Here is a 21,479-nt window from a genome sequence, read left to right on the forward strand (position 1 = left end):
ACAGGAACGCTGATGGGTCGCCACAAGGCGCCCCGTAAAAGATGGGAAAAATGTAAACGCTGGGGAAGGATGAGTAAAAAAATACAATCTAGACAGTCTGGAGTGGGAAAAAACCTCCATAGCAAAGCACATATACATATTACAACATACATCTTGCAACAGAGGGACTACGGTGGCAGGCTGCAGTTCTTCAGGCACTGCCCATCCGTCCATCACCTCTAAGGGATTCGCATCAAGGGCGTTTAGTAGAATTAGTTTGACACAAAATCTTGGTAAGAATTCTTTGCTTTGCTTTTGCTGTCACTAATTAAGCTTATTATATAGCCCAGTCAAGGGTTGAATACATAGATAATTTGATCAAGTTTTTAACACATCATTCAATTAGAATATTATTATTATATTATATATATTAATTAAATAATAATTAAATACAATAAAAGTACTATTAGTAATGACAATATGATGGCTGTCAAATAATTAAAATATTTAATTGTGATTAATCACATTTTGTTCATAGTTAACTCATGATTAATCACAATTAATTGCAAGTGTTTTATCTTTAATAAGTCTACTTTATTAAAATGTACACTCAACTTGGGATTGTGCAATTTGTTTAATTTGTGCAAATGTTTGTTTAATAAACATTATGGGTTTTTTTCAGACACAGGCAGAAATTGTTTTTCATGTTATGTTATATTATATATATATATATATATATATATATATATATATATATATATATATATATATATATATATATATATATATATATATATATATATATATATATATATATATATATCCTTGTGGTCTCAATAATATATATTGGATTTTTGGTGTAAATTTTCACTTTTTATAACACTGTTCTTTGAATCTATCTGCATGATATTTGGTTTTGGAGGTGTTCCCTTTCCACATTGCATATGAAACCACCCCAAACCTCTCCAAAAGTATCTTCATTTATATTTTGAAAATGTACACTGTTTAAATATATAAACTTAGATAAACTTCATAAACATGATACAGATTCACCCGGTCACAACTTTGACTGAGAGCTTAACTCAATGTCCAAAAAAAACCAATCCACCTCGCTTTCACACTGTAGCCAGACTGCAAAACCCCACAAACAGAGGCATTCAAAACATGCGCAAGCTCACGCAAAAATGCATGATTTGACGCTTTGGCATTAAATATCCAAAATTGTAACAACATTTATACTTCAGAAAAGATGAAAATCTCTTTTAAGTTTTCCCCATTAATTCTGACACTAATTCTCACTCACTCCTTCTCATCACTTGTTTGTCTTGCAACTCTGGGCTCTGGCGTAATTGCACAAGCGTCATTTGCGTGCGCGTGTTTGTGGTGGTGCCATGTCGACTGGGAAAATGTTGTGTACAGTAGAAAAGGATAAACTACCGGCGTGTTTGCTTGATTGTGGTTATAGAAAAGCAAGCCCAAATAAGCACAAATAACCACAAATTCTAAATCATGCCCAGAACAACCGCAACCCCCGACTTTACAAACTTTGCAAGTGACTTTAGAAAAAAAAGTCACCTGTAATGCACAGACTTGGCAACACTGCTGCTGCTCGCCATAGCTGCTAGCAGCTCAGAACTCATGCCAGGGCTTCAAAGCTTTTTCTTTGTTCGTTTTCGGCTCTCTATTTCTTTCTGTGACTCAGCTTCAGCCAGAATGCCGCTGTTTTTTCCATTGCTACAGTATGGACTGAGGGTCACTCAGGAGTCGGACGCACGTTAATCGTGCTATTAAAAAAAGTAGTTTGCTTAAAGGAAACTTTTAATAGCGCGATAGTATCCTGTTAACTTTGGCAGCCCTAGATAATATACACAATCATCGCAATGTTGAAAGCAATATTTTTGAATTTGTGTCTAAAAAATGATGTAAACTCAAGTTTCACACTTGATTATGTCAACAGGACAGCATCTAATACACCTCCAGGGAAATAACTTGGAGTCTTGGCATTTTACCTGGCTGTGCTTCTCGTGTTGAATTTAGCGGCCAGTATTGAAAGGACTGTCAAAAAGCCCCTGGTCTCAGACCTTGCTTCCCAAAGCATCCTGTGCAGCGCAGATAGAGACTGACCGAGGGCCTCTGGTATGCTGTTCCTTCAGAAGGACCCACTGACTTAAGTGGCTTCCCTGAGCAAAGGAGAGATTTGTTCATGTTTGACATCTACTTTGCTAGAAGCCATGTTTCTTCAGTTACTTTGCTTGAAGTGAGGCTTGACTTTGACTGACAACTTCAGTTCAGCATCTACAGTACGCTGCATTGGTCCAGACAGTGTTACACACACTCATCAACCGGCTGTCACGCAACAGGGGTGGATGTCAAAGGTCACGCCAGCTTGTCAATCCGTGCATCGTCCCGGCGTTTACCCCTTCCTCACTTCCTGCTGCCAGTGTGTTTGTAGTCAGAGAGGATGCTGGGAGATAAATTTAGACCTACAGCTCCGTCTCCATCTGCCGTTGCTCAGAGTAGGTTTGTTTCCATGGAAACCGGCACCAGGCTACTACCAGTGAGAGAGAATATGGAGAAAGAGGCATGTGTTTGGGAAGGTGAAGGGGGTGACAGCAGCTTTTTAAAAAGCACTTAAGAGAGTTTATCTGTCCTCAGGGCACAACATAATCTATTGTTTAGCCCGTATTGGTATCTATCATAACAAGCCGCGTGAATACATGTGGGTATTGATGAGGTGAGCTAAGTGTTTGTTTTATTTGCCGCGCAGCTCTACAAATAGAGTGCATGTTTGGACTCGACAAAGGAGCGGTGATGTGATGTGTGAGTGTGTGTGTCTGTGTGTAGTGTGTATGTGTGCATGTTTGTGTGTGGTAGAGCACATCTGCGTGCCAGGGCTCCCCGGAAATACCTGCATCACAGTTCAGTCACAGTTCATTTATATACATTTTTTATATTATTTCTGTAAACAACCCATATATTTTTTATTTGCTCTGTATGGGGTTTCTCGCCACCTTACAGATTGAGAAATTAAAATAAATTTAAAATAAATATTTAAACATCCATCCATCCATCCATCTTCTTCCGCTTATCCGAGGTCGGGTCGCAGGGGCAGCAGCTTAAGCAGGGAAGCCCAGACTTCCCTCTCCCCAGCCACTTCGTCCAGCTCCTCCCGGGGGATCCCGAGGCGTTCCAGGCCAGTCGGGAGACATAGTCTTCCCAACGTGTCCTGGGTCTTCCCCGTGGCCTCCTACTGGCCGGACGTGCCCTAAACACCTCCCTAGGGAGGCGTTCGGGTGGCATCCTGACCAGATCCCCGAACCACCTCATCTGGCTCCTCTCGATGTGGAGGAGCAGCGGCTTTACTTTGAGCTCCCCCCGGATGGCAGAGCTTCTCACCCTATCTCTAAGGGAGAGCCCCGCCACCCGGCGGAGGAAACTCATTTCGGCCGCTTGTACCCGTGATCTTGTCCTTTCGGTCATAACCCAAAGCTCATGACCATAGGTGAGGATGGGAACGTAGATCGACCGGTAAATTGAGAGCTTTGCCTTCCGGCTCAGCTCCTTCTTCACCACAACGGATCGATACAGCGTCCGCATTACTGAAGACGCCGCACCGATCCGCCTGTCGATCTCACGATCCACTCTTCCCTCACTCGTGAACAAGACTCAGAGGTACTTGAACTCCTCCACTTGGGGCAGGGTCTCTTCCGCAACCCGGAGATGGCACTCCACCCTTTTCCGGGCGATAACCATGGATTCGGACTTGGAGGTGCTGATTCTCATCCCAGTCGCTTCACACTCAGCTGCGAACCGATCCAGCGAGAGCTGAAGATCCTGGCCAGATGAAGCCATCAGGACCACATCATCTGCAAAAAGCAGAGACCTAATCCTGCAGCCACCAAACCAGATCCCCTCAACGCCTTGACTGCGCCTAGAAATTCTGTCCATAAAAGTTATGAACAGAATCGGTGACAAAGGGCAGCCTTGGCGGAGTCCAACCCTCACTGGAAACGTGTCCGACTTACTGCCGGCAATGCGGACCAAACTCTGGCACTGATCATACAGGGAGCGGACCGCCACAATCAGACAGTCCGATACCCCATACTCTCTGAGCACTCCCCACAGGACTTCCCGAGGAACACGGTCGAATGCCTTCTCCAAGTCCACAAAACACATGTAGACTGGTTGGGCAAACTCCCATGCACCCTCAAGGACCCTGCCGAGAGTATAGAGCTGGTCCACAGTTCCACGACCAGGACGAAAACCACACTGTTCCTCCTGAATCCGAGGTTCGACTATCCGGCGTAGCCTCCTCTCCAGCACACCTGAATAGACCTTACCGGGAAGGCTGAGGAGTGTGATCCCACGATAGTTAGAACACACCCTCCGGTTCCCCTTCTTAAAGAGAGGAACCACCACCCCGGTCTGCCAATCCAGAGGTACCGCCCCTGATGTCCACGCGATGCTGCAGAGTCTTGTCAACCAAGACAGCCCCACAGCATCCAGAGCCTTAAGGAACTCCGGGCGGATCTCATCCACCCCCGGGGCCTTGCCACCGAGGAGCTTTTTAACTACCTCAGCAACCTCAGCCCCAGAAATAGGAGAGCCCACCACAGATTCCCCAGGCACTGCTTCCTCATAGGAAGACGTGTTGGTGGGATTGAGGAGGTCTTCGAAGTATTCCCTCCACCGATCCACAACATCCGCAGTCGAGGTCAGCAGAACACCATCCTCACCATACACAGTGCACTGCTTCCCCTTCCTGAGGCGGCGGATGGTGGTCCAGAATCGCTTCGAAGCCGTCCGGAAGTCGTTTTCCATGGCTTCCCCGAACTCCTCCCATGTCCGAGTTTTTGCCTCCGCGACCGCCGAAGCCGGACACCGCTTGGCCTGTCGGTACCTGTCCGCTGCCTCAGGAGTCCTATGAGCCAAAAGAACCCGATAAGACTCCTTCTTCAGCTTGACGGCATCCCTCACCGCCGGTGTCCACCAACGGGTTCTAGGATTACCGCCACGACAGGCACCAACTACCTTGCGGCCACAGCTCCAATCAGCCGCCTCGACAATAGAGGCGCGGAACATGGTCCATTCGGACTCAATGTCCAGCACCTCCCTCGTGACATGTTTAAAGTTCTTCTGGAGGTGGGAATTGAAACTCTCTCTGACAGGAGACTCTGCCAGACGTTCCCAGCAAACCCTCACATTGCGTTTGGGTCTGCCAGGTCTGTCCGGCATCCTCCCCCACCATCGCAGCCAACTCACCACCAGGTGGTGATCGGTAGAAAGCTCCGCCCCTCTCTTCACCCGAGTGTCCAAAACATGAGGCCGCAAATCCGACGACACAACTACAAAGTCGATCATGGAACTGCGGCCTAGGGTGTCCTGGTGCCAAGTGCACATATGGACACCCTTATGTTTGAACATGGTGTTCGTTATGGACAATCTGTGACGGGCACAAAAGTCCAATAACAAAACACCGCTCGGGTAGGGCAGCCATTCTTCCCAATCACGCCTCTCCAGGTTTCACTGTCGCTGCCAACATGAGCGTTGAAGTCCCCCAGTAGAACGAGGGAATCACCCGGGGGAGCACTCTCAAGTACTCCCTCGAGTGAATCCAAAAAGGGTGGGTACTCTGAGCTGCGGTTTGGCGCGTAAGCGCAAACCACAGTCAGGACCTGTTCCCCCACCCGAAGGCGGAGGGAAGCTACCCTCTCGTCCACCGGGTTGAACTCCAACATGCAGGCTCTGAGCCGGGGGGCAACAAGAATTGCCACCCCAGCCCGTCGCCTCTCACTGCCGGCAACGCCGGAGTAGAAGAGAGTCCAGACCCTCTCGAGAGAACTGGTTCCAGAGCCCTTGCTGTGCGTCGAAGTGAGTCCGACTATGTCTTGTCGGAACTTCTCCACCTCGCGCACTAGCTCAGGCTCCTTCCCCCCCAGCGAGGTGACGTTCCACGTCCCAAGAGCTAGCTTCTGTAGCCGAGGATCGGACCGCCAAGTGCCCTGCCTTCGGCTGCCGCCCAGCTCACATCGCACCCGACCTCTATGACCCCTGCTATGGGTGGTGAGCCCATTGGAGGGGGAACCCACGTTGCCTCTTCGGGCTGTGCCCGGCCGGGCCCCATGGGGACAGGCCCGGCCACCAGGCGCTCGCCATCGTGCCCCACCTCCGGGCCTGGCTCCAGAGGGGGGCCCCGGTGACCCGCGTCCGGGCGAGGGAAATCTGGGTCCATAGTTTTTATTTTTCATTGAGGTCTTCGAGCTGCTCTTTGTCTGATCCCTCACCTAGGACCAGTTTGTCTTGGGAGACCCTACCAGGGGGCATAAAGCCCCCGGACAACATAGCTCCTAGGATCATTGGGACACGCAAACTCCTCTACCATATTTAAACATATATGCATTAAATATATTATTATACACAAAAGTACATGGGATTACGAAATGTTTGCTTCGTGTGAAGTTTCTCACCCCCTTACTATATTGAGAAATTAAAATGAATTCAATTAAATATTCCGATAATTCAATATTTTAGTATACATAAAACTACAGTACATGAACAAGTGCAATTAATACATCACCTATATATTTTCATTTGCGCAATGTGATTATCACCACCTTTTTCAAAAATGTTCCCATGGAAAAAAAAAAAAGGTTAATTTATATATTTTTTACATTATATACCTATATGTTTTGTATTTGCTCCGTATGAGGTTTCTTACCACCTTAACATATTGAGAAGTTAAAATGTATTTAAATTAAATATTTAAACATACATACATATACAATAAATATATTGGTTTTCATTAAAGTATATGAAAATGTGAATTTTTTTCTCTGTGAGGTTTCTCACCACCTTACCAAATTGAGAAAATTTGAATTGAATACATACATAAATATATATATATATATATACATATATACATATATACAGTATATATATATATATATATATATATATATATATATATATATATATATATATATATATATATATATATATATATATATATACATTAAATATATTAGTAAACATAAAACAACAGTATATGAATGATATGATATATGTTGTGAAATTATTACATGACTTATACATTTATTTGCTTTATGTAAGCATTCTCACCACCTTACCAAATTAAGAAATTAAAATAAATTCAATCACATATATAAATATATATAAATTAAATATATTAGGATACATATCTACAGTACATGAAAATGTGAAATACATGACCTATATATCTCCTTACCCTATTGACAAAATTAAATTACATACAATTTACAAATATATATAAATGTACTAGTATACATATAAGGACAAGAAAATGTGAAATTAATTAAAAAATATATATTTTCTATACACAAACAAACCGATAAAAGCATAAATAATTGGTGCCACTTGTTTCAATTGAGAATTTGTGTAGCACATTTATTAGTGACTCAATAAAATGTTGGCATGTGCCAGTCACGTCCATTAGGCACTATCTGAAAGGCACCATTGATAACGTGTCATTTTTGTGGCATAAGCATGAAGAAAAAGGAAAACTCCAGATCAATCCGAGGCAGAAGGTCACCCCAGGACGTTGCAGCGCATTGGCTGACACATCCGATTTAAAAACGGGCCTTGTGAGGGTTGTACTATACGCTGTATGCATGCTGTATATGTGTGTGCAAGTGTTTTGGCATCATGGAGACTCCGCTCAGACATTCCTTCCCCCCATCTCTCTGGCAAAGCCCTTCACTGTGTTTCCCCTGCTTTGAGCCGGCTGACTAGACGTCCATGAATAATGTAAGCGGGCGCTCTCCCTAACCCTAAAAACCCTCTAATCACCCTGTTTAAAGGATGGCATCAACAGCTGTGTGACATTATTACATTTAAACTATGATAGAACTTTTATTAGAGTAGGGGAGTTGAGGCGATTTTACTGATACGTGGTCTCTCCCACTTATATTTTGTTTACACATCCATGTCTTCCACATACGGAAATCAATTTTGAACCATAATATCCCACATTTTTGTTTGCAAAAAAAAATGGGTGAGATTCTGCTGGTGTAGATCTGACTACGTTCATCGCAGAAGATCTCGCCCTAGAATAGTTTGGAATTTGGACAGGATAAATAGCGTACAATTGTTTTAAGATGTGATGGCCACCATTCAAAAACTGTATTGTCTAGGTAAAAGCAGAGAATAGAACAAATAAGAAAGTATCACCATGTTTTGTTTAATTTGTTTGTACAGTACCAAATATCACAACACTATGGCCTACAATCTATATCGCAATTTATATTGCAGCCTACTGCGATATACATCACAATATATTACAAACCCTGTTTCCATATGAGTTGAGAAATTGTGTTAGATGTAAATATAAACGGAATACAATGATTTGTAAATAATTTTCAACCCATATTCAGTTGAATATGCTACAAAGACAACATATTTGATGTTCAAACTGATTAAAAAAAATTTTTTTGCAAATAATCATTAACTTGAGAATTTGATGCCAGCAACATGTGACAAAGAAGTTGGGAAAGGTGGCAATAAATACTGATAAAGTCGAGGAATGCTCATCAAACACTTATTTGGAACATCCCACAGGTGAACAGGCAAATTGGGAACAGGTGGGTGCCATGATTGGGTATAAAAGTAGATTCCATGAAATGCTCAGTCATTCACAAACAAGGATGGGGCGAGGGTCACCGCTTTGTCAACAAATGCGTGAGCAAATTGTTGAACAGTTTAAGAAAAACCTTTCTCAACCAGCTATTGCAAGGAATTTAGGGATTTCACCATCTACGGTCCGTAATATCATCAAAGGGTTCAGAGAATCTGGAGAAATCACTGCACGTAAGCAGATAAGCCCGGGACCTTCGATCCCTCAGGCTGTACTGCATCAACAAGAGACATCAGTGTGTAAAGGATATCACCACATGGGCTCAGGAACACTTCAGAAACCCACTGTCAGTAACTACAGTTGGTCGCTACATCTGTAAGTGCAAGTTAAAACTCTCCTATGCAAGACGAAAACCGTTTATCAACAACACCCAGAAACGCCGTCGGCTTCGCTGGGCCTGAGCTCATCTAAGATGGACTGATACAAAGTGGAAACGTCTTCTGTGGTCTGATGAGTCCACATTTCAAATTGTTTTTGGAAACTGTGGACGTCGTGTCCTCCGGACCAAAGAGGAAAAGAACCATCCGGATTGTTATAGGCGCAAAGTTGAAAAGCCAGCATCTGTGATGATATGGGGGTGTATTAGTGCTCAAGACATGGGTAACTTACACATCTGTGAAGGCGCCATTAATGCTGAAAGGTACGTACAGGTTTTGGAGCAACATATGTTGCCATCCAAGCAACGTTACCATGGACGCCCCTGCTTATTTCAGCAAGACAATGCCAAGCCACGTGTTACATCAACGTGGCTTCATAGTAAAAGAGTGCGGGTACTAGACTGGCCTGCCTGTAGTCCAGACCTGTCTCCCATTGAAAATGTGTGGCGCATTATAAAGCCTAAAATACCACAACAGAGACCCCCGGACTGTTGAACAACTTAAGCTGTACATCAAGCAAGAATGGGAAATAATTCCACCTGAGAAACTTCAAAAATGTGTCTCCTCAGTTCCCAAACTTTTCCTGAGTGTTGTTAAAAGGAAAGGCCATGTAACACAGTGGTGAACATGCCCTTTCCACACTGGTGTACTGACCATGGCATTACTGTCCTCGATTGGCCTGCCAACTCCCCTGACCTGAATCCCATAGAGAATTTGTGGGGTATCGTGAAGAAGAAGCTGAAAGACACCAGACCCAATAATGCAAATGAGCTAAAGGCCGCTATTGAAGCATCCTGGGCATCCATAACACCTCAGCAATGCCACAGGCTGATTGCCTCCATGCCACACCACATTGGTGCAGTAATCCGTGCAAAAGGATTCCCAACCAAGTACTGAGTGCATTAATTGACATTTTCAAATGTTTGATTTTGTTTTGCTGTTATAAATCTTTATTTTTTACTTGGTCCCCCCTAGGGGAGACCGAAAGCAATGGTACTAAGACTATAGTGGCCATAAACAGTTAGCTTCTACAACAGAGGTGCCCAAAGTGCAGCACAGGGGCCATTGGCCCTAGGCACATTACAAAAAAACAATAAACATGAAACCCAATGAAAAAAAGCCAAAATGTTGATATCAGCCAATAATAACGACAAAAAGCCTTGCCTTTAAAAAACAAAAACTAAATTGTTATATATATATATATATATATATATATATATATATATATATATATATATATATATATATATATATATATATATATATATATATATATATATATATATATATATATACACACACAAAAATATATATATATATATATACAGTTTTCAGTTGATGTGTAATGAATCCAGAATTTATGACATTTCCATGTTTTTAGTTGCATTCCAGAAAATAAAGGACTTTATCACAATATTCTAATTTTCTGAGACAGTCCTGTACATTCCATATTTTTGCATGGACCTCTGTGGTGAAGATTCTAATTCCTCCAGGGGTACACTTTCTGTAGTATCTGACAAGTTACTTCTTAGAGTAGCACAGCAAGATTATCATTTTTGTTCTGCTTGCACCCTAAACAGACTCTAATGAAGGCTGAATGTTTTTCCTCAAACATATGGAGGGTGCTGAAGTGAGGCTCATTAAAAAAAACTGTCTGTGCTTCATTGTCATAAACTGCAGTCTTTTGATGAGCCTGTTTAGTCATTCATTGGGCCATTGAGTCTTTCATTTCTCTTCTAGCAGGTCACAGGCTTTCTCTTCCTTTTTATTCATGACATTAATGTTACCAGGCTCCTTTACATTGTCTATACCTCACCTCTTTTCACTCTCCCAATATGAGATTGGCTAGCTGTGTTTTCTGGCTGAATGTTGAACTACAGCAGGAGCACACATTGATAATACATGCATAGGCATAGGTTGTCAGTTTTTCAGGAAATGTGCATTTGCTGAGCAGCTGTTTTTTACTTTGATTAGGTTGATTAGCCTGCCCATTCCCAGCATGGATTAGCATTGCCTGTTACAATAATCTACAGTATCTAAACCTGAGTTTACCTGGTAGCTAGACTGTGGCAAATGCCAAACATATTTCTAAAGCAAGTCTTCATACCTCCATATCAAGTCATCTCTGTAGTGGTATCTGGTAGTTGAGTTATACCTGAAAGGTTTTTACAAAGTACACTTTGACTCTGGCACTGCTGGTTGTTATCAGTAGCATAGCCTGAACCCTACTTGCAGTTAAGTCCACTGATCCAAATAAAAACAACCCCCTCCACTTATTCACTTAAACTTTAGTGTCAGATCAGATAAGTGCAATCTTTAATTCCAACATTTGCTTTGACTCTGTGCCCTAATGCTGCTGTCTCCTGTTTGATACTTGTCCTGTGGATGTGGCCTTTGTAGACCTGGACTGCTGAGTAGGCCACTCATTGGTTAGTAATAGAGATGGGTATCATTTACATTTGAACCATTACTAGTACCAAATAGGTACTTTCAAAATGTTGGTGGTGTCCGATCATGTATTTAAACAATGAAAACTATGTTTAAAAACAAAGCCTTTTTATATTTTCAGAATTTTGTGACATTCAAGTTGAACAGAATAGTATTTGAAATCGTTAATTAATATAAATTAAATGATAGCTAAGTAATACATTCAACATTAAAAATAAAATCCACAGCAACTTCTCAGAATTATTGCTGCAAAATCACCAACAATACAGAATTTGCAATGCGCTTGTGCTGCAATGTTGATACTCACAATGACAGTGTGACAGTGCATTTTGCTTGCAGTGCCCATGAACATGTCTTGTTGTTGTTGTTGTTGTTGGTGTTTTGCCTTGGAGCTGATGTCTGCATTAAAGCTTCCTAAGCGCGTCAGACTCTGTGTGCCTTATTACTTGCACAGTTTAACTGTCAAGCACGTGTTGCAGGGTGCCGAGTCTGCATTTATTTAGCACCAAAATAGGGTACAAATAGCTACTTTTTATTGGTCTTGTTACTACCATTTAACATCTACTTGTCATTATGGAACTGAGTTTCGGTCCCCATTCCTCGTCAATACAGATCCAATTTTGTGTGTTGTTTCTTCATATATTATATATATACAAGTTTGGAATTACAGTTTTCTGAGGTCATTGGGAATTTTAAATCAGCATTTTGTGATTTTACATTTAATCACAAGTTTCTGTAAAGTTCATCTTCAGAATCAAATGGATAATCCATCTTGGATATTTTTTTTTAACACTAATCATTGTTAAACCAATTAAGTCCATTAAATTCGTAAATGGTGTCTCTCCTTACCAACATAAATTAAATGTTATTAAAATCATCAGTAGGCTCTGGTTGTTGCCCTAATTTTGTTAAGTACTCCTGAAAATATTTAGAGTTCTGTCAGTAACTTTGACTAATAATTGTACATTTTTCTACCTGGCTGTCAATGAGAGACTCTGATATCAGTGTATTGATCTGATAGCCCATGATCTCATGTTTGTTTTTCCTGTTTTGCTCTAGACTATTCAGAAATTGACCTGGCTACACAATTGAGGACCAGCAAAAGAAACGCGGAGAAGATCTTGAGCGGGCTGTTAGGATGGATGCAGCTGGACAGAAGCATAGCTGTACACTGAGAGATGATCCATGTTTACCTACATCAGTGCTGCTCAAGGGCACATTTTAACAATGCCTCACTTGGTCCTCTTGAATAACTTAAGGCCCACACTGAAAAAGGCCCTTTGTTGGGATTTACAATCACTGTCCACAACCCCTTGTCTCTGACCTCCCTGCTGCCATGCGGTTACACCCATGAGGCTCCAAGGGCCCTTGCTTATGCATCTGTGAGGCCTCCTCCTCACTCTATGGAGGCCGAGCCCAGCCATACGGCTGATGGGGAGCGCTCTGGAAGACAAGAGCAGCAGCATGTGACAGCTGAATCCCCACTTGGGTCTTGTCCACCGCAGCAGCCCCAGCAGTCCTCTAACCCACGTCCTGTACACAGAGCTTTGGGTCGACTGCAGAATCGCCAGCCCAAACGTGCTGATCTTCTTCGGTTACAACAGCAAGCAGTAGCATGGCAGCAAACGGACACACCAGGTCCTTCAGGAGGCAGCCTTTTCTCTTCAGGATCTGCATCAATCTCATCTCTTCCTTCTACATCCTCCACCCAGGTTGAGCAGGGTCACAGGATCCCATCTCAGTCAAGCCAAGAGACTAAAGAAGGGGTGAGCTCTCCTAGAAAAGGAGAGAAAAAACCCCCGAAACTAGGGAAATATGTGTGCACTTATTGTGGCCGTCCTTGTGCCAAGCCAAGTGTTCTTCAGAAACACATTCGCTCCCACACAGGAGAAAGACCTTATCCTTGTGCTCCCTGTGGTTTTTCTTTCAAGACCAAGAGTAACCTGTACAAGCACCGCAAGTCCCATGCTCATCGCATTAAAGCAGGTCTTGTGTCCAGTCGTGATGAGCCCAGTTCTAGTGGCCCAGACTGCCGTAGTATTGGAGAAGATCCTGAGGAGCCTACAGAAGGAGAAAGTACAGAGTCAGAAGACGAGACAGGCCAACACAGAAAATCTTCTAAGGAGATTTCGGCACGACAGAAAAAAGGTGGTAAGGAGTTGCCCGAGGGGTCAGAAGAGTGCCAGAGGCCTGAAGATTCTCAAGCTGTCAAGCAAAGGCTGGCGCTGCGACTTAGTGAAAGAAAACGTGGACCCATGGCTTCTCCTGATGATCCTCCTTTGTCTCTCTCCACCTCATCTTCGTCTCTTGGCCCTGGCAGTAAAGGCAGCACAGAGTCTGGATACTTTTCTGGATCTGGCAGCACTGACCTGTCCCAAGTTAGTCCTCCGAGCGCTAGTGCCAAAACCTACGCAGAAATAATTCTTGGGAAATATGGGAGGTTAGGAGGGCAGCAGCGGAGTTCACATCCCCAGCATTCTAATTCTCCCCTTATTGCACTGCCTGGAACAGATGATAAGAGTATTTCTTTTTCTGTACCCAAAACCCAAGTAATAGAACACATTACAAAACTCATCACTATCAATGAAGCAGTGGTAGACACCAGTGAGATTGACAGCGTGAAGCCTCGACGTTCCTCTCTGTCAAGGAAAAGCAGCTTTGAATCACCCAAATTGACTACCCAAAAAGACGCCTACACATTGGATTCAAAGGGAGAAGCCCCTGGTCCCAGTGGTTTGGGACATCCACACAATCCCGAAACAGATCCATCATCTACCCAAACGTCAACAGCCCCCCTGCTCAGAAGTCGCTCGATGCCATCGTCTACCAGCCAACAAGAGTTCTCTGTGTCTGGAAACAGGTCCACCAGAGGTTATCGTCTCTGCCAGTCTTTCGATGAGCAGCAGGCTTCGGCGGCAGAGATTAACATTGTTCATGCCCATCGTATGCTGAGGCGCCAACCTGCCATAGAGGTTCCTCTGGGAGCTGAGCTTATGTTGGAGGAGACTCCGCCCAACTCCTGTTCGTCAATCAAAGGCAGAGACGGAGTCAGGCATCCACAGCAACAACCACCGCAAAGTACTTTGAGCCCATTTGAATGCAAAGTATGTGGGACACATTTCCAGCATTGTGACAACTACAGGGCTCATACAGGCATGTGCACAGGGCAGCAAACACTGGTACAAGAGAGCAGCGATGCAAGTAAGACCTGCAGAGAGGATCGGCCCCAGATGATGATGCACTATAAATTCAGAGCCCTGGCCATGGCTGTGAGGAAGAGGAGGAAAGAAGAGAGTATAGAAGAGGATCTACCTAGTCCTGGGTCCGTAGCCATGTCAGAGAGGTCTGCAGTCCTCCTACCAGTGGCAAGTCAAGGACACAACCAGACACTCTCAGGTGCGCTCACATTTTGCTACATTAGAATTAAAACCCTAATGTCTGTAAATAACATATTTTTTTACAACTTATAGTCTTAAAAATTGAGTACTGCAGCAACACACATCACATGTGGCATGGTTTACATGCCATGTGTAATAAAAATGTAATATTTGGCAATGAAAACACAATTAATTATCTCAGAGTAGTTGTAATTTGGAGAAATCTGAATGGAGTTACGGTATACTATTATCATAAAGTGTATTAATGTTAAAATTACTTTTTGAAGTATCCTTACTTTTTAAATTAAAACCTCTGCTAATTTGAGTTGATTTGTTTTTGTATGGAATCCTACTAAATTCTTATGAAATTTGGATCATAGTTTATTGTAGACTACTGCTGACAAGGCAGTGAAAGGATTTGTGTATCGTTGATTATGTATTGTGCTTCAACATTTTAGGTGCTTCTGTCGAGACTGAGTCGGGACAACAGCAGCATGACAGAAAAGGGGTGTCTGTCATTCAGCACACAAGCTCCTTTGAAAAGCAGGAGACAATCTCCATGGAAAGTGAGGTATCAGATGTCAAGGAGGCTCAACAAGCACAGCAACCCCATCCAAAACCTTCTACATCACGCCTTATCCGCCAGCACAACATCCAAGTTCCAGAGATCTTTGTTACAGTGGAGCCTGATGCTGACATGACGTCTTTGTCACCAACAGTAACAGCATCGTCTTCTAAGGTAGATTGATTTGATTTATAGCTATTAGAATTTTGTAAAGCTTGCATAGTTTGACAGTGTTGTCTATTGTAGGAGGCAGAAAGAGTGGAGGAGTTCCAGTGGCCACAACGTAGCCAGACTCTGGCCCAACTCCCTGCAGAAAAACTGCCCCCGAAGAAGAAAAGACTCCGCTTAGCTGAGATGGCGCAGTCCTCAGGGGAGTCAAGCTTTGAGTCTGTGTCTCTGCCACGCAGTCCTAGTCAGGAGAGCAGCATGTCCCACACTTCAAGTCTTTCCGCTTCTTTCGAAGATGCAGCAAGGACTGAACCTGCCCTTTGGGGCTCCAGTAGCCAAAGCACCCAAATGTTGACCGTGCCATCCCCCTCCCATCAACATAACCAAAGCCACAAGGAGATGAGGCGTTCAGCTTCAGAACAGGCCCCTCAGAAAACAGAGCAGGTCTCCGAAACTAGAAGTAAATCTTTCGACTTGGGTTCCTTGTCATCTCAGCAGTCAGCATCATCCTGGAAAGAACGGAGGAAGTGTCTCCTTGTAAAGCATGCTACCTTAGGGGAACCTGAGCAAGAGGAGGAGGTTGGCATGAGTCAGTTATCTAGAGCAGACAGTCCGAAGCCTGGTCCTTCTCACTTGAGCCACCCTCTGGTTTACTCAAGTTCCCCTTTCCACCCAGAGGACACGGAGAATGTCTTGCAGCTGTTACAGCCACGAGATGTGCTTCCTCCACATCTAAGCGACCAACCAACATTCCCTCCAGGATTGCCGGCGACACAGTTTATTAACAGAAGCTTTTTACATTCACAAATCACTCCACCTGTACACCCAATGCAGATCCACATGGGTGAACAGTTGGGTATACAGCTTCATCAACCTCCTGCTTTAGTTCCTGTCCAATTTCCCTTCAGGACCACTGCTAGCCAGTCCCTGTACTTGCCTTCCCCTCCATTACATTCCTCGTATGCTTGTACAGCTCCTTCCACAGATGGGAGAACCTCGTCTACGTCTTTTGACCTTACCCAGCAGTCTCTTGTTACAATTTCATACCCCTACCCGCGGCCTGTGATTGCCACTTGTGTGGCACAGCTTACACCAGCAGTGTCCCTGGTGGTGCCAGTCCGCCTCCAAACCCATATCCCTACCTATGCTCGTGCAATGTACACCACCCTGTCCCAGATCCTCACTTCTGCTTGTCCGCAGGAGCCCATTTTTTGTACGGCCATGACACTTATGGGCCAAGTAGAAAGGAGCAAGTTACAGAGGTCTTATCTGAAAGTCCCCTCACCAGACATTAAGTGTCTCCCTCCACTGCTTCTTCCTGGAGAGGGTATGTCACCATCAGTCGAGGGATACGGTCCACTTGGCCCTGGTGGGAGTAAACGCATGCTCTCACCTGCAGCCAGTCTGGAGCTCAGTACTGAAGCTCAGCGTCACCAGAAAAGAGTAAAAGAGGAAGAGGAGGGGGAAGAACACAAGTCTGGAAAAGAAACAGAGAATGTAGAAGAAAAGATGCACAGGGAAGGAGGAAGTAAAGCTGCTGGGAAACAACTGGAAGAGATTGAAAGTAAAAAAGACCTGCTTGAGACTACAACTGTAAAAACAGAAGGGAAGCATAAAAGGGAGGAGAAACAGGTAGAAGAATCAACTGGGAGAAGTCAAAAAGAGGAGCAACATCCTGTTGAAGAGAAGAAGATTGAGAGACCAAACACCCGTTCATACCCCAGCCTTCACACGTCCACCTCTGTCAACTGGTGCTACCTGAACTATGTCAAACCCAACCCGACCGCACAGAGGGACAGTAGCACCTCAGTTTATTCCACCTGGAGTGTCAGCGGACACAACCCAAACTTGCCAGGCATCAGCACTAAGGTGGCCTTGTCTCTGCTGTGCTCCAAACAGAAGCATTGCTCAGAGACCTACACCATCGCCATGGCTCCAAATCCAGACAAAATCAAAAAGCCCCCTTCAAGTAGCAACGCTCCACGAGTGTCAGAGGTAAAACCAATAACACACGCTACAAGACCGGCAAATAAGGATGAATACCTTATAAACACCTTTTTAGTGTAACTTCAACATATTGTGTGATATTTTTTCAGGACAAATTAATAAAACCCAGCCGAAAAGACAGTTTTAGCACCAGAAACATAAAACTACCTTTTTGCAGCCATCACTGTGACTATAGAAAAGTGATTTATATGTCTAAGCAAACATAGAAAAATGCTTATGTTCACGTAATAATGGCTTCATATGATGAAAAAAACACTAACAATATACAAATCATCATTGTATGCCATGTTATGATGTAAAAAAAAATTGTTTTCCACAAAAATTTTCATCAAAGAAAAGTTTATATTTTACCTTGAAATCAACATACATTGTACTTTAATGGCTAAATAAGTCCAACTAGTTACAGATTAAATTCTTATCAGTCTGAAAAATAAACATATTGTTGTTCATCTGTTCAAAGCATTACATTAATTATTAAATGTGTCCCAATACAACTTTTTTTTACATCCCATTAGTGGCGCTTTGAGTGTTGGCCGATACAGGCGTCAGGAATCGTACATGCTTTTATTATTTTGTAGTGTGGGATGTTAAATAAGGTTTAAATAATTGATATTATTCAAACAGAGAACAACTGTATAAATGAAAAACACAAACTATCATATTCTGGTACGACAAAAAAAGCATGTTCCCCGAGATCACACGGCCCGCCCCACTATTTGAGAAGGACTAAACTAGGTACACTTATTATGTATGTCTAGCCTGAGTGCTGTTGTGTAGCTGATAGCACCTTGAAGCCTATAGCCTACAATGTTTACTTTTTGTAAATGACTAAAATTCAAGAAAAGCGTGTTTTTGTTGAAGGACATTTAGATGTTAAAGGCCTACTGAAATGAATTTTTCTTATTTAAACGGGGATAGCAGATCCATTCTATGTGTCATACTTGATCATTTCGCGATATTGCCATATTTTTGCTGAAAGGATTTAGTAGAGAACATCGACGATAAAGTTCGCAACTTTTGGTCGCTGATAAAAAAGCCTTGCCTGTACCGGAAGTAGCGCGACGTCACAGGTTGAAGGGCTCCTCACATTTGCACATTGTTTACACCAGCAGCGAGAGCGATTCGGACCGAGAAAGCGACGATTACCCCATTAATTTTAGCGAGGATTAAATATTTGTGGATGAGGAACGTGAGAGTGAAGGATTAGAGTGCAGTGCAGGACGTATCTTTTTTCGCTCTGACCGTATCTTAGGTGCAAGGGCTCATTGGATTCCACACTCTCTCCTTTTTCTATTGTGGATCACGGATTTGTATTTTAAACCACCTCGGATACTATATCCTCTGGAAAATGAGAGTCGAGAACGCGAAATGGACATTCACAGTGACTTTTATCTCCACGACAATACATCGGCGAAGCACTTTAGCTACGGAGCTGACGTGATAGCATCGGGCTTAACTGCAGATAGAAACAAAAGAAATAAGCCCCTGACTGGAAGGATAGACAGAAGATCAACAATACTACCAAACCCTGGACCTGTAACCACACGGTTAATGCTTTCCAGCCTGGCGAAGCCTGGCAATGCTGTTGCTAACGACGCCATTGAAGCTAACTTAGCTACGGGACCTCGACAGAGCTATGCTAAAAACATTAGCTCTCCACCTACGCCAGCTCTCATCTGCTCATCACGACCCGTGCTCACCTGCGTTCCAGCGATCGACGGCGCGACGAAGGACTTCACCCGATCATCGATGCGGTCGGCGGCTAGCGTCGGATAGTGTCGGATAGCGTCGGATAGCGCGTCTGCTATCCAAATCAAAGACCTCCTGGTTGTGTTGCTGTAGCCAGCCGCTAATGCACCGATCCCACCTACAGCTTTCTTCTTTGCAGTCTCCATTGTTAATTGAACAAATTGCAAAAGATTCACCAACACAGATGTCCAGAATACTGTGGAATTTTGCGAGGAAAACAGAGCTGTTTGTACTGGGATACAATGGTGTCCCAATACTTCCACCTCAACCCTTGACGTCACGCGCAAATGTCATCATACCCAGACGTTTGCATCCGGAAGTTTTCCGGGAAATTTAAAATTGCACTTTATAAGTTAACCCGGCCGTATTGGCATGTGTTGCAATGTTAAGATTTCATCATTGATGTATAAACTATCAGACTGCGTGGTCGGTAGTAGTGGGTTTCAGTAGGCCTTTAACTGGCCGTCCAGCTCTATACAAGTGAACACTGCAGGACTGCTTATATCGAAGCCTATATTGGACATTTTACAAGTCGATATTATCCAAAACTTGTTTTTTTGCTGGTATCGGGAGGATATCTGATATTCATATCGGATCCGGACACCCATTTTAATTATACACGATAATCAGCAGTCTGTAAGTGAAAATGTTCACTGGGGTGTACATTTTTATAGACTAAACTACTAGCATTGAAAACATTGACATTTTTTTTTTGTTTCATGCTGTCCACTGCCAGAGTGTGTCTGCCTTTGTCAACTTTGTGTCTTTGTCCCTGTGTTCTTCTTCTACGGCAGGGCCGTCAAACTCGTTTTTATTGAGGGACACATTACAATTATGGCGGCCCTCAGAGGCCCGCTTGTAACAGTAAATATATTTGAATAGAAATGCGATGAGGTGGCGACTTGTCCAGCCTGTACCCCGCCTTCCGCCCGAATGCAGCTGAGATAGGCTCCAGCTCCCCCCACAACCCCAAAAGGGACAAGCGGTAGAAAATGGATGGATGGATGTAAAATAGTCTTATTACACAATTTACATAGGCAACTGAAATCAAAAGTCAAGGTGACAAGCAGATATGTAAGGTTTTTCTATAACCAATAAATTGCTGCATGATCATATAATATTAAAGTGTAGAACATACGCAATTGCATGGAGTACAATTTGGCAGGCCACATGAAATGATGTGATGAGCCACAATAATTGACATTGCGGGCCACAATAAGTGACATAGCAGACCATGATATATAATGTGGCGGGCCACAAAAAAGGACATGTTAAGTTAAGTTAAAGTACCACTGATAGTCACACACACATTGTGTAGTGAAATTAACCTCTGCATTTGACCCATCCTCTTGTTCCACCTCCTGGGAGGTGAGGGGAGCAGTGAGCAGCAGCGGTGGCCGCACTTGGGAATCATTTTGGTGATTTAACCCCCAATTCCAACCCTTGATGCTGAGTGCCAAGCAGGGGAGGTAATGGGTCCCATTTTTGTAGTCTTTGGTATGACTCGGCCGGGGTTTGAACTCACGACCTACCGATCCAGGCCACATAAACTAATGTGGCTGGCCACATAAAATAATGTGGCTGGCCACATAAAATAATGTGGTGGACTACATAATGTGGCACACCGCATAAAATGATGTGGCGGGAAAGAATGAATGAAATGACAGGCCATATACAGTACAATGATGTGGTTGACCACATAGAATGTTGTGGTCCACCACATAAGATGAAGTGGCGGACTACCTAAAATGATGTGGCAAACCACATAAACTAATGTGGCAGGCTACATAAAATAATTTAGCCGGCCACGTAAAATAACATGGTGGGCGACATAAAATAATTTGGTGGGCCACATAAAATGATGTTGTGGGCCACATAAAATAATGTGGCGGGCCACATAAAAATGATGTGACAGGCTACATAAAATAAAGTGGTGGGCGACATAAAATAATTTGGTGGGCCACATAAAATGATGTGGCGGGCCACGTAAAAATGATGTGACAAGCTACATAAAATAGTTTAGTCGGCCACGTAAAACAAAGTGGTGGGCGACATAAAATAATTTGGTGGGCCACATAAAAATTATGTTACAGGCTACATAAAATTATTTAGCCCGTCATGTAAAATAAAGTGGTGGG

General features: G+C 43.4%; 1 protein-coding gene across 5 annotated transcripts in view; it reads left to right on the forward strand.

Annotated features, from left to right (window-relative positions):
* Positions 1-21,479, forward strand: part of LOC133660114 (transcription factor HIVEP3) — a 142,929-nt gene that overhangs the window by 79,260 nt on the left and 42,190 nt on the right. For all 5 annotated transcript variants that reach the window (XM_062063262.1, XM_062063260.1, XM_062063258.1 and 2 more), the window contains 3 exons: positions 12,535-14,871; positions 15,311-15,591; positions 15,664-17,580. In XM_062063262.1, coding sequence (XP_061919246.1) covers positions 12,879-14,871; positions 15,311-15,591; positions 15,664-17,580 — 4,191 coding nt within the window. In that variant the 5' untranslated portion in view covers positions 12,535-12,878. The remainder of the gene's footprint in view (positions 1-12,534; positions 14,872-15,310; positions 15,592-15,663; positions 17,581-21,479) is intronic.

This window comes from Entelurus aequoreus, linkage group LG11 (genome assembly GCF_033978785.1).
Source record: "Entelurus aequoreus isolate RoL-2023_Sb linkage group LG11, RoL_Eaeq_v1.1, whole genome shotgun sequence".
NCBI lineage: Eukaryota > Metazoa > Chordata > Actinopteri > Syngnathiformes > Syngnathidae > Entelurus > Entelurus aequoreus.